This window comes from Cupressus sempervirens, chromosome 3, assembly GCF_028749045.1.
Source record: "Cupressus sempervirens isolate cs-2001-9-10 chromosome 3, ASM2874904v1, whole genome shotgun sequence".
Lineage (NCBI taxonomy): Eukaryota > Viridiplantae > Streptophyta > Pinopsida > Cupressales > Cupressaceae > Cupressus > Cupressus sempervirens.
The window spans coordinates 645,814,024-645,828,990 of NC_143120.1; the positions used below are offsets into that span (position 1 = coordinate 645,814,024).

General features: G+C 41.1%; 1 protein-coding gene across 1 annotated transcript in view; it reads left to right on the plus strand.

Annotated features, from left to right (window-relative positions):
- Positions 1-14,967, plus strand: part of LOC149568350 (carotenoid 9,10(9',10')-cleavage dioxygenase 1-like) — a 52,322-nt gene that overhangs the window by 5,367 nt on the left and 31,988 nt on the right. The window contains exon 7 of the mRNA XM_089816716.1: positions 12,249-12,462. Coding sequence (XP_089672842.1) covers positions 12,249-12,462 — 214 coding nt within the window. The remainder of the gene's footprint in view (positions 1-12,248; positions 12,463-14,967) is intronic.

The window sequence follows — 14,967 nt, forward strand, 5'->3', positions numbered from 1 at the left end:
GAGAGACTAGCCTTAGATGATGCCCCCTCAAGAAGGCGACAGAGAGAGAAATGATGCTCGAAGGCTTCTTGAAAAGTACAAAAAATTGAGACGAGCAGAGACATAGATTGGCAAAGAGGAGGGGTTGAATTAGCTCAAACTCTCACTACAGGAGAATAATAAAGGAGAATTGGAGGCACAAGAGTAAAGCAAGCTTAAGACTTTCCAAGATTGGGGGGGGGAGATGGAGGAGAGGAGTGCTATAAAAGGAATCCATGGTAGGGAGATGGATGATAGAATGATATAGCTGATGCAATAGGATTTCAAAGAGTCAGATTGGCAGAAGATGGGTTTCGGAGATCCCTAGGACTAGGATTGTGGATCTCGAAAGATGAGGCTTGGTGGATTGATTTGATTGGTGGATCCCTAAGACTAGGATTGTGGATCCCTAAAGCTAAGCGTGAGGAGTGATTCAAAGAGATACTGATGCATAAGCTGGGGTAGGAGTGAGAGATGCAGAATATAGATGGGGGATAATGGAGATGAAGGGAATCCATTGAAGCTTTTTGAGCAGGGGGATACTTCAAAGAGAAGTACCACCATGTAGTTGAGCACTAGATTTGCTATAGGACTGTTGGTTAATTGCCAGGGTTACCAAGAACATCAAGGCCTTTTTACCAACCATCCAGAGGACTGACAAACTGACTCAAAAAAAACACAGAAGGATTGCCCCAGTATCACACATGAATCCCAGAGGAAGTAGCGTGGAAACGACACTAGGTAACCCACAAGCAGTAAAAGAAAAAAAGCAAAAGACCTGATCAAGACCTTACACTCTAATTGCCCCATTCGTAGCATACCATGATATGGAAGATCGTGGCAACCTTGAGGAGGGAACAAGGAGATTTATTGGAAAAGATATTTCAAGACCCAAAAGGGAAGATCCCAAATCAAAAGAAAGCAAAAATTCAAAAGAGAACTATTTGCCAACGAGATGGGTAGGACGAGGTACTAACGGACCAAGATCAGACATGAGGAAAGCTATATCCTGCAAGGATCTATTAGAGAGCACCTAAGCTGATGGATCTGGATGAGTGATGCATCTGGCAAGCTGAACTAAGAAGGATAATATATTGGTGACAGGAGATCTAGCTAAAGGATGCATTGGAATATCTAACCAAGGTGTGTGATGTGTGCAAGATGTTGACCAAGGATGAACTAACATGAAAGTCGGATAGATACAATGATACTAAGCTAAAGAGGATATACAAGCTGACAAACCAAGATATGTTACAAATGTGCAAGTTTGTTCATGTTTTGGTTTTTTGTGAGATGGAAATTTTTGTGAAGGATGGGATGTCTATAATAGTTGATAGGTGGATAGGTAGATGGTTTGTGAAAAGCTTAAGAAAAATAGGATTCTGTGTGTGCATGTGATAGGATATAGGGTAGGATACAAGATTATTTACAAGCTGGAATATGGTACAAGCTTTGGACAAGATTCAGATAGATACAAGGTATGGTACAAGATTTACAAGGTATAATACAAGCTTTGGTACAAGATTTACAAGTTGTACAGGAGGTATTGACAAGCTCCATCAGATTTTGGATATTTGATTGGAACACCAAGGGAACAAGCAAGTGTTTTATGGGATGGTGGGTGGATGGATGAGGGATATGATAGTGATAGATAATGGATTAGTCTTTAGCACACAAGGCGCCTAAATTACCAGGTTTTCACCAAGGTACCTATCCAAGGCGCTTGAATTGCCAAGTTTTCACCATTGGACGCTTATTTCTCTTTACTATTTTTTTTGTATTTTTTCAAAAGCTGGGTATACCAAGGATCTTCAAGCATAGAACTTCTTGAGATGAATGATGTTAGTGGGATCATTCAAGAGTTCTCCTTCTGGTGTAGATAATTGATAGGCTCCGGAGCCAAAGGAGGTAGTAACCACATAGGGACCAAGCCATGTAGGTTCAAACTTGCCTTTCTTTTCTCGATCTGCATGGACTTTCATATTTTCTTTGAGGACCATGCCACTTGGCTGAAAGTGTCGTGGGAGCACCTTCTTGTTGAAATTCCTTTTGAGATGAGTTTGGTAGACTGTGAGATGGTCATAAGCTTGTTGTCTCTTCTCGTCTAAGAGATCTAGCTGGGTGAGTCGAGCTACTCTGTATTCTTCATCTGAGATTTTCCCTCGCAAAGATATGTGTAGTGAGGGAAGTTCAACTTCTATAGGTAATACCTTTTTGGCACCATAGACTAGGGAGTATGGAGTTGTGCCTGTGGATGTACGAAAGAAGTTCGATAGGCCCATAGAGCCAGATTTATTTCAAGGTGCCAATCACAGCCGAAATCATTGACAACTTTCTTTAGGATTTTGAGGAGGGTTTTATTAGTTGCCTTTGCCTGGCTGTTACCTTGTGGGAAATATGGGCTATAAAAGTGGCGATGGATGCGGAGGCAAGTGCATAATTCTTCCATGTTGAGATTTTCAAAGTTACCTCCGTGGTCAGTGAAGATGGTGGATGGGATGTCAAAGCGGCAAACAATGTGGTACAAGATGAACTTGGAGACTTGAACTCCTGTAGCTGAGACTAGGGGGACTGCTTCCACCCACTTAGTGAAATATTCTATAGCTGTTATTATCCATTTATGTCCATCAGATGAGAGAGGTGTGATAGTTCCAACTAGATCAAGGCCCCAACAAGCAAAAGGCCAAGGTGGTGCAATAGGCTGTAGATCTTGTGCTGGAGTGTGCACAAGATTTGCATGCTACTGATATGGGAGACACTTTCTGACAAATTCACAAGAGTCTTCTTCAATGGTAGGCCAATAGTAGCCTTCTCTAAGTATTTGTTGTGCTAGGACAATACCACTCGTGTGGGCACCACAAAGTCTGAAATGTACTTCTTTTAATGCCATTGCGGCCTCATTTTTATCTAAACATCGAGAGAGAGTATCGTGATAACCCCGACGATATAGGGTATTGGCTATGATAACATAGCGGGATGATTTTTGAATAAGGTTCTGGCATTGGGTGCATGTGAGGTGAGGGGATATGATACCATCATTAAGGTAAGCGTGAATTTCATGGTACCAAGGGGATTGGGGACCAACCAAGATACAAACACGGTTTGAATCCTCATTCGCATAAGCGGGTGTGAGGAGCTTCTCAACTAAAAATTCATACTACGTAGCATCTTGGGGAATTTCCAAGAGTGAGCTGATAGTGGCCATGGCGTCTACTACTTTATTTTGCATTCGTGGCACTTGTGTAAACTGAAGCTTTGTAAAATGCTAGGTCATCTGATCAATTAGCTCTTTGTAGGGTAATAGCTTTTCATCTTTGGTTTGATATTCATTTAAGACTTGTTTGATGATGAGTTGGGAATCACCAAAGACTTGTAACTCAGTGATATTCCATTCTGCAGCTATCTTTAATCCTGCTACAAGAGCTTCATATTCTGCTATATTGTTGGTGCTAGGGAATTGTAGCTTGAAGGCTTTTGGAATGTAATCTCCTTGAGGTGTAACTAATAATTTTCCTGCCCCTGATCCATGAGAGGTGTATGAGCCATCAAAATAAAGCTTCCATGGGGGCTATTCTTCAATTAGGCAAATATGCTCATCTGGAAATTCTGTGAGAAAAGAATATGCATCTACTAGAGGTGCATCAGCTAGGTGATCTACTATAGCTTTCCCTTTGATTGCCTTTCTGTCCACATACTGGATGTCAAACTCACTTAGTAGCATAACCCACTTTGCTAGCCGACCTGTGAGTGCTATTCTAGAGAGCATATACTTGAGAGGATCAATCTTAGAGACTAGTTGGATGGTATGACTTAGCATGTAGTGGCAAAGCTTTTGAGTTGAGAAAACAACTACCAAACAAGCTTTTTCCATAGGAGTGTAATTGAGTTCATAACCAACTAGGGTTCTACTGATATAGTAGATGGCTCTCTCTCTGTTATAATCATCATGTTGTGCTAGATGTGCCCCTAGAGCAGTAGGTGTTGCTGATATATACAAGATCAAGGGATGACCAGGAACTGGTGGAACCAAGATAGGGGGATTGGTGAGATACTGCTTGAGCTGATCGAAGCTGTGCTGACATAAAAGATTCCACTTGAAGTTCTCATTCTTCTTTAGCAAGTGTGAAAACGGTGTACACTTATCTGCAAGTTGGGAGATGAAGCGCCAGACAGATTGAAGTTTTCCCTGAAGAGAGCGAAGCTATCGCAGTGTCTGGGGAGGAGGCATGTTTAAGATAGCCTTGACCTTTTTGGGGTCAATCTCTATACCTCGTTTAGAAACTATGAAGCCTAGAAGCTTGCCAGATGTGACCCCAAAGACACACTTCTTGGGATTTAGCATGAGATGATATTGGGCCAACCTATCAAAGACTTTCTCCAGGTCAGCAAGATGATCCATGAAGGTGTGAGATTTGACTAGGATATCGTCCACATAATCCTCCAAAATGCTATGGATAAGATCATGGAAAATGGTTGTCATAGCTCTTTGATAGGTAGCCCCAGCATTCTTTAGGCCAAAAGGCATCATGGTGTAGCAAAAGGTTCCCCAAGGGGTAGTGAATGTTGTCTTATGCTGATCCTCTTCTGCAATCTTGATCTGATTATACCCGAAAAATCCATCCATAATGGATAGAATTTCATGTCCAGCTGTAAGATCTACAATCATATCTATGTTGGGCAAGGGAAAATCATCCTTTGGACAAGCTTTGTTAAGATCTCTAAAATCGGTGCAAATTCTGATGTCACCGGAAGGCTTAGTGACAGGGACCATGTTGGAGATCCATTCTAAGTAGTCGATAGGTCAGATAACCTTAGCAGCTAACATTCTTTCTAGTTCAGCTTTGACTAGTAATGCCACCTTGGGGTGCATTTTTCTAAGCTTTTGTCTGACGGGCTTGATCTTTGGATCGACTGCAAGATGATGAACTACAAGCTTTGGATCAAGTCCTGGCATGTCTTGATATGACCATGCAAATTGGCCAATGTTCACTTGTAAAACCTCAAAGAGGAGGTCAGATTGGTCTTGTGATAGGGATGCAGCAATGTGAACAATTCTAGGGATCTCTGAAGAACCAATGTTGACTTCTCTAGTATCCTCTATTAGAATAGAAGACACCTCTAGTTGATTATCTTGAGGTGGCAATACTAAATCCTCATGTTCTACTTGTGGCTCTGGATTTTCTTGTTGAGGGGTTCTCTTCGCTGCCTTAGCTAGTCCCAGATTTACCTTAGTTTCAGTTTTGGGTGTATCGAAACTAGGTTGGGGATTTTCTCCAAAATACCCCTTGGGATCTAGCTTGTAGATGTAGGAAAAACCTAGCTTTGTCTTCTTATGAGGATTTTCAGCTCCCATGAATCTTAGAAGTGCTTCCTCTGATGCGAACTCATCAATATGTATGACACTTGGTTGGTCCAAATCTATGAGTTGTGGATGAGCGAGTGGTAGGTCAATGAGATGGATGGATAGTTTTTGGAGAACGGAGTCTCCTAGGAAGATTTGGTCTGGGATATCATCGTAGGCTCTCTTTTCAACTTCCTCGGGAATGTCTTTGATTTCGACAAGGTCACGGTGAATGTTCGAAAAAGCGTGACCATTCTCATTGGTGCCCCCAATTGTGGGTATGCCAAAGCCAAGACCTGAATTCATTTCCCAATTATGTGCTTCGATTGGACATTGCATGCCCCTTTCTTCTGGTCCTAGTCCACCTCCTTGATAGTTCCATTTTTCAGTGATGAGCTTATGTTGTTGGGGATACTTCTGGCTGAAGTGATCAAAGTGTGCTTGATTTCTTGGAGGTGCATCCTTATGTAACCAATTGTTGATATCTGGAGTCAACTCCTCATGAAGAGGCATTTTTGAGGACACAAAGGTGGTTGGGCCAAACCATTTGTATCGAGGAGGTGGAATCTCCTTAGCTTTGTGATATGTTGGTCATCCATGGGTATGTGGATCAAGTGGGATTGCTCCGACAGCAAATGCATCTGATAGACTATATTCTCCACAGCCTTTGTTGTTGATCTTTACAGTAGATAGGGTGGAGGCGAGGATGGTTTCTGCATCATTACAAGTGTGGGATCAGTTGGCGATGGTTGTGCCGATGTCTATTCTAGGGAAATGGTTTGTATATGAAGCTTCAACCACATTGCAGTAAGCAAAGGGTTCTGGATTAGCGTGGATGGTTACCTTAGTGCCCTGATGTAGAAATTTGATGCACTGATGGTAGGTGGATGGAACGGCCTTCATAGCATGAATCCATGGGTGACTAAGGAGGATGTTAAATGGTAGGTTTAGATCAACAACATGGCAAACTGTCTCTTGGATGACTGGCCCAACCTTGATTGGTAGCAAAATAGTCCCTTCTGTGGTCCTTTCCAAGTTGTCATAAGCTTTGATGGTGATAACCTCACTGATCATATCTACCTCAGTATACCCAGCTTGTTTTATGAATTTTAGGGTGCAAATGTTCAAGGCTGATCCATTATCTATCATTACTCTTTTCACGACAAAATTGGATACCATGATGGCTATGTGAAGCAGAAGGGTGTGATCTGGCTCAACCGCGGGTATGTCGGTGGGTTTCAAAGATAGGGCACATGAGGATGAAAGGTGTCCAACAAGATTACGAAAATCAGTAGCATTGATATTAGAAGGGACACAAGATTCTATGAGAGCACTGTCAAGGATGTCTTTGTACACAGGACTAGTGCAGAGAAGGTCTAAAATGGATATTTGGGCTGGCATGTTCCCAAGGTGTTCCAAGATATTGTACCGGCTTTTTGATGGAGCTGATGGTGCTGATGAAACTGGTGGGCCTGCGATGTTAAATCGCGCTCTTCGAGTGGTGACCGCACACTCATTGTCTGGTCCTCAAATATTGATAACATTGACAGAAGGCTCTTTCTCAGATATACAACCTATAAGGCTACCATAGTCTATATAGGATGAAGTGTGGTCATTTTTCTTCCCATGCTGTTGGTTTGGCTGGCGGTTGTTGGTGTTGTTTTGGATAGGTGCTTTTCTAGGATTTTGGTTGTTGTGTGGAGGAAAAGCATTTTGATAAATCTGTAAGCCTGCATTGGGAGAGGTTTGGGCACCAACAGTGATTTCCTTCCGATCAATGAGGTCTTGCACATAGTCTTTCACTTTCATGCATCTGAGGGTGGTGTGACTGTTTACCCTATGGAACTTGCAATACTCATTGTCCTTGTAGCATGCAGCTTTGGATTGGCTTGGATCAATTTGCTAGGTAGGAGGAAATTTGATGAGGTTTTCCTTAGCCAATTTGTCAAAAATAACATCCAATGGCTCACCAAGGGGTGTATAGTTTCTAGGTTCAGGTTGGAATCTGGGCTTTTTCCCTACAGCTACATTGATGGCATTAGCTTGATTGTTAGACCCTTGAAAGTTAGGTCTTGTATTGTGGTTTTGATAGCTTTGGTTATTTCATTGTTGGTAATTGATAGCTTGTTGGTTGTTTGTTTGATATGGTGGGTTAGACTGGTTTTGAGAAGGACCAACGATATTCACATGTCTGGTGTCAGTAACCCCATCTGTTGCAACATGCTTTTTTTTGTTCCAATACCTAGACTTGTCATTGGAATGTGATTGATTTTGGTTGGCCTCTTTGTAAATCTTTACCACACCATCTTTGATGAGTCCTTGCTCAAGGATCATTCCTTTCTCTTTGATATCCGTATAGGTCTGCAAACAGTTCATGGTCATGTGGTGAGCCAAGCTGGGATGTGCATTATCAATAAACATTTTCACCACATGGCGTTCTGGCAAGGTGCAGGATATACGGGTGGTAAGGGTTTGCCATCTTTGTAGATATTCGAAAAGGCTTTCTCCACCTTTTTGCTTGGTGTGGACAAGATCAACTATTGATAGCTTTGTTTCAACAAGATGAGCATATTGGGCTACAAATGCCTCAAATAATTCAGCAAAGTTTTTAATTGTGTGATAGGGGATTCTATAAAACCATTCAAGAGCTGGTCCAGCCAAGCTTTTGGGAAAAAGGCGCAAGAGGAAGACATCATTGTATGCCACATCCTGGCAATGCATGTAAAATTCTTTGATATGTGTGACAAGGTCTCCTTTTCCTCTGAATTTGTCAAATTTAGGTACCTCAAAGTGTTTGGGAAATGGTGTCATGGTAATGGCTCTGTCAAATGGGTAAGGACACACATTCTCAAACTTGAATGTCTTTGGATCATTCCCTTCTTGGATGGCTTTCAGAGCTGTCTTCATTTGCTCCCACTCTAAATTGATAGGTGATGGTTGGGGTGCCCCCAATGTAGGAGTGCCTTGAGGTAGGTATGTGCTGGATGGGGCCACTGAATATGGATGGTTGTGAGGGATTTGCTGATAGGGATTGTACATTGTTTGGGCAGCTGCATGGTGGATGACGGGTTGTTGAGGGGGAGGTGGCGCATATTGTTGCATGTGTTGTGAGGCTTGCTGTTGATATGGGATTTGAGGTTGGGATTGAGGAACATAAGCTGGCTGTGGGATAAATGGATTGCTTTGTGGAGGTAAGGTATAAGATGGTTGTGAGGCTTGGGGAAAGGATCGGAGGGCTTGTGGGGTTTGACCAATATCTGTGGGTTGTGCCCCCATTTGGGATGGTATCTGCAAATAATTGGTGGTTGGCTGGGGTGGTGGATTACCTCCTAGAAGTGGCATTGAAAAGTAGTTGGTAATTGGAGTTAATGGATTAGTTGGTGGTGGAGGTGGTGGGAATTGAAAGCTTGGGAATGGAACTGATGGGGTTTGATAGCTTTGTGGCTGGATTTGGAAGCTTGGTAGAGTGGTGGTGGGAGCTGGGGTCACTTGGGAGCTTGGTAGAAGATTGGCAGTAGCTTGTGGGATTTGATAGCTTTGTGGAGTGAAGGTAGTAGCTTTTGGATTTGTGGCTGGTGGTATTGAGCTCCCAAGACCTAATGGAAATGATGGGATTGTGCTTTGGGCTGTGGTGAACAAGCTGGGGGCGATGAAAGGTTGATTACTTGGCCCCATGCATGGCATCCCCGTTGTATATTGCTGAGGTTGGCCAAAGATGCCAGCACTGATTTGGGAGATGGGTGGATTTGGAAGGCTAGGTTGGGGAGCAGTAGCAATAGTGAAGGGGGTGAACAGTGAGATGTTTTGGGTAAAGGGGGTTTGGAGCGGAGAGGTATGAACCAAGGATGGAGTGGTGGTGGTTGGGTTGGCTTGCGGCATGGAGAGTTCAACTTGGGTGGATGATGGTATGTTTGGGTCTGTTGGGTCATATGGATTGGCTGGAGGCTCTTCTTTTGGAATATATTGAGGATAATTTGGATCATAAGAGCCTATGGGTGGTGGCAGCTGCCCAAACAACGAGTGAGATGGATCTAATAATGGAGGGGGTCTTCCAAAGTCAAAGGTTCCTACATTGTCCCTTCGAAAATTAGCCATGATTGTCTCTTTATTTTTGTCTATAATGGCGTTTACCAATACTGCATTTCCTGGTTGGTTCATGAAAGCTTCAATGTTAGTAGGTGATGGCATAGCTAGCTCTAGGCTGAAGGATGGTTGAGTTCTCAAGGGGGGTGAGGCTGTTCGATCCAAATGATAGGGCTCCATTGTTTCTTTCTTCTTGGCTAAGCGAGTGACGGGTGGCATGAAAAATGCTCCTAGGGATGAGATGCAATAATGCAGATGGATGCAAAAGGGGGAAGGCTTTTCTATGGAAATGATTTCCTAGGTTGAGGAAAAGCTATATGAAAAAACCTAAGGAGGATTGGGTTGGGGATTCTAACTTCAAAGATATGTTGTCAAAGCACAAAAGGTTTGCTTTCCTATGTGCAAGCTTGGTGGTGATTGTGTCAACTTAAGGATAGACTGATGATCCTTTAGGAAGAACACGAGATTGACCACTTGCGGATCCCAACCTTTAGCTCAAGGTGATGAGGGATAACAAGTGACAAAGCTAGATTACCCTAGACAAAGCTCTGTCAAAGGGATAACCTTGGTGAGATTGGTGGATTTGGAAGATTTTAGGAATGGCAAACTTTTAGCAAGGTGACAACAATTTTGAAAGCTTAGATGTGCAGATTTTTGATTGCTGGCTAGATGGTTTGATTCTAAATGAGATGGATGAGTAATAATGCTTAAGGGGATAACCTAAGATGGCTATCTTTTCTACAAAGATGACTCTAAAGTGAAGCTTATCCAAGAAGATGTGGAGAAACAAGGGTGTCTAATCATAGAAATCATGCCTAGTTGGTAAGGCATAAGCAGTATTAACTCCTGGATGTTGGCTAAATTTGATGGTGCGCTCTAACCAGGCCTCTTGAAGTGCTTCGTCGGTAGCTTTGTCTTCTGCTTTGTGGAGTTTGGCAATTCGTGGGCTTGGTCTTATTTCTTTTCTCTTGGCTGAAAGTTCTTGGTATGCTAGAGATGGCTTGATTTTTGACTTTGTGAAACTTTTGTTTGGGTTTGGGTTGTTCCGACATAAATTCCTGAATTTGCTTGGCTTTGGGAAAAATCTCAGTTGTTTTGCTTCAACTTGTTCAACTTCTAAAATAGGCAGTGACTACGCTAAGTGTGCCCTAAGCTAAGATTGACCAAGTTTGGCAAACATTCATTCAACAAGTAAAATAAAAACAAGCAATAGATAGGAACACCCAGATAAAAGTTTGTGGTTCTCAGAATGTGATACTTGCGCCGAGGAGTGTGTATGTTCTACAAATGTTTTGATCAGTCACTCCAAACACATTAACATCTTAGATGGTTTTCTGCAAGGCTGACAATTGGTTTAGCTAGGGAGTCCTCGATATACGCAAGGTACGTGAGGCCCAAATCTGTAGATGAGACCAAAAGGATGTCACACAGTCGAGAGGAGCGGTAACCCACTTCTCCTCTTTCACTTCTCAAGGGTATAAAGTTCCTTGAGGCTTAGCCCGAATGAAAAAATCTTGATCCCAAGAGAGGTGTCTTTCAATTCACCTTCTGATTTGTATACTCTGTCAAAACACTGGAGTTGAGGTCGTCCAAGGGGTGATGATATCCCCAAGCAGGCCTCCTAAAAAGAAATAAGGTTTTGGATCCTAATCTTATGCACCCAAGATGGCCTCGAAAGACGGCAAGGGGAGAGAAGACTTGGATGACCTTGGGCTAAAAAACACGCTTGTTCTTTTACCAACTGACTCTTATGTGTGCTAATCTAGACTTTTCTAGCACTCATGTTTAAGAGACAATGTTCAATTCCAACTTGAAGTGCCAACAAAAGTAAATCGATCGAAGAATGCAAACAATAAGAAGAGTTAGGGTCAACAAAAGCAAACTCGCGCGCCCGGAGGCCCTCCACGTCAAGTATCGATTAATTTCCTTTAAGGCATTCAAGATTGAGTGTGAGTTTGTTTTAAGACCAAAACAAAAGTGTGTGAGATTCGATTTCAAGCGCGCGCCCGGAGGCTCTCCACATCAGTTGTTGTTCAATTTTAGTGCCCAAACTTGAAGTGTGATCGATTTAATCTAAAGTTTTGGCCATTTAAGAATTTTGATAAAGTTAAAGCAAACATTCAAAGACCAAGTGAGTGAGTTAGATTGTGGAACATTTAACACCTTTTTCAAGTAGACCCATCCCCATAAATGGCGCTGAGATTGCAACCAATGGTTAATATTTGATGGGTGATTAGAAAAGAGGTGAGTCCAAGGAACTACTCAAATTGATTTTTGTAAATTTGTATTTTAACTTAACAAAGTTTCTTAAATGTCCAAAAATCAAACTTTACCTAGATTGCATGTGGAAAAGAGATTTGTTTTGTTCAATTTTAGAAGCTCCAAATGAAGTGTTTGATATTACAATGGTTAATTGATCCTTGGCATTCAAGATTGGATTTTTTGTTTTAAGCATGCATTCCAAGGAAAGTTGATTTTAATCCATGGCATTCAAGAGTGTGTTTTGAGCAACATTCATTTAATGGAAAATGTGTTTAACCATTCAAGTTCATTTTCTAGCAACATGCATTCAAAGACAAATGGTTAAGCATTCAAGTTCATTTTTTAGCAACATGAAAACCTGCAAGAAACATGGTTAGTGCTCAAGCGACAGATAGAAACGACAGTCTATCAAGCGGAGATGCCAAAATACGTAGACACTAAAATGTGAAGATGCTAGTATTCGAAGACGACAGGTCAAATTTTGTGGTGCAGAAAATATGTGACAAGTGGAGACCTTGATTTGCGCAAATGCTAATTTTCGTAGACGACGATTTGGGTTGGCGATGGCAAAGACGACAGAACAGGTTGCGGAGACGATAGTGTAGCTGGCGGAGATGCGGATCTGCGGAGACGACGGTTGAGGATGCGCAGACAACAGTCTAGTGGCAGCGTCGACAACAGAAAACCAGGCGGAGACACCAAAATACAGAGATGTCGATTTGGTTGCGCAGATGACAAAGTAGCCAGCGAAGATGACAGTTTGCAGGCGCAGACGCCAAAACTGCAGAGACGACACTACGCAAAAAAAAGTTGAAAAATGCAAATTTTTTTCAGAATTTTTAAAATTTTTTGCTACTTTTGGATTTTTAGATGGTATTTCTTCTTCCTAAGTGCGTTCTTTAACTTGCAAAAACAAGAAAAACACCCTACAACACACTCAAACAACAACAAACAATAGATGGTTAGAAAAATGACATATAGATGAAAATGGATGATTAAATGACCCACAGTGGGGTCCCACCACGCGTGCCAAAATGTAGAACAAGAATCTTAGTGTGCAAAGAACATTATCATTAAAGCAAACATTCACAAACTAAAACTATATTCACATATGAGATTAGACAAAAGAAACAATTAGAGAATGCAAACCCAAAAAAGGAAAAACTCCATGCTTCTTTGGTTTTGTAGATGTGTCCTTTGATGTGGATGTATGCTCAAATGCTCAAAGTTGCTTCAATGGTGGAGATGGATAATAGCAAATTGGTAGATTTGTGAGCTCTCAATTTGGCATTATAAGGGTATGGGTATGGCTTTTGGCTCTCAAAAGGGCATGGTAACTTTAGCTCAAAGATTGTTGATGAAATGGCTTGGGATGGGATTCAATTTATAAGCTAAGGGGTAGAGGGGTGGAGGGCTTAGATGCAAGGATGGATGAAGGCTTAAGGAGGGCTAGGATGCACTCAAAGGGGAGCACATGGATTGTGCTTGTTTAGCACCAATGGGAAGGTGACACTTGTCACAAGGAGGATGAGTGTGAGAGGGCAGGGTAAAGGGTTGGTTAAAGGCATGATGAGTGGGGTTGAGTATGTAAGAGAGATGTAAGAGGAAAGAGTGTAGAAGAGGGAAGAGTGTGGAAGATGGGTGTAAGAGTCATGAGTGGGCTTGTAAGAGTCTTTTATGTTTTGTAAGAGCACTCATGACTTAGTGGTTGGGTTTTTTGAAGGGGAGACTTTGGTTTGGATTAAGAAATTCTTAAACTTGTTTAAGGAATGTGACAACATTAGGGGGTGGATTAGGCTTGGGTTTAGGATTAGATTAGGGATGTTAGAGATGTACAAGTGGATGGCATTAATGAGGGTGGGTGAGTTAGTGGCTAAGCTAGGTTAGTATGGGTGGATGGGGTGGATTAGGCTAAATGAAGGATTAGGGATAAGTTAGGGGTTTCTAGATTTTGAGGATTTTATTTATCAAATAGATTTATTTAATAAATGGGAATTTTTGGAATTAGATAGAAGAATAGGATTTAATTGATAAATAATAGGTTATTTGATTTACCAATTAGGACTATAGATGATTAATTAAATTAATCAGCTAGGGGATGGCAAAGGATTAATTAAATAGAAATTTAATTAATGATGCCTTTAGAGATAACTAAATAAGATTACTAAAGCGGTGTAATCAAATTTAGGTGTCTACATTAAGTACTATCTCTAGAACAGAGCTTAATCCCAAGGAATCCAAGCAGAATACCTAGATACTTGAATAAAAATAGATAAGCTTTTAAGGATCATCTCTAGCACAAAGCTTAATCCTATGGAATCTAGGTAGAACACCTAGATACCTAAGTTGAAACAGATAAGCTTTTAAGGATCATCTCCAGCACGAAGCTTAATCCTAAGGGGTCTAGGTAGAACACCTAGATACCTAAGTTGATAAGATCTAATTATGAGTCACAGAGTCAGCCCTAGAACGAGGCTTGATCCTCAAGATTCAAGGTTTAGACTGTCTTGATACCTATCCATCAGACTTAGATCAGAAATGTTAAGATGTGATCAAATGATGAAAAGATGAAGTAGATGACAAGGATGCCAGAAAGAGGAGGACAAGATGCCCCGAGTAATGAGATGCCCCAAATGAGAAGTACATAAAATGGGAACTAGATGCCCCAATCAATGAGACTCAAAATGAGTTGAAATTTTGTTCAATGATGTAATCATCTTGCCCCCTCAAGAGCGAAATCGAAAGATGACACACTAGAAGTATGATGTAAGGAGAGTGATGAAAGATACAGAAGAAATCCAAGGTTTAGTAGAATATAGAAGAGATTAGAATGATCAGAGGAAATATAAGAGATTAGAATGATCTAAAGAAATATAAAGAGATCATAATGATCTTGAAGAAATATGAAGAGATCAAAATGAAATGAAGAAATTTGGAGAGATTAGAATGATCTGAAGAAATATAAAGAGAATAGAATAATTTGAAAAAATGTAAAGAGATCAGAACGATCTAAAGAAATATAAAGAGATCACAACGATTTGAAGAAATATAAAGAGATCAGAATGATCTAAAGAAATATAAAGAGATAAGAATGATCTAAAGAAATATGAAGAGATCAAAATGATCAAAAGAAATATAAAGAGATCAGAATGATCTAAAGAAATATGAAGAGATTAGAATGATCAACAGAAATTTGGAGGTTGATCTAAAGTGATTTCAAGATCCAAAAGACCAAGTTTGAGTTGAAAAGATTCCAAGAATTG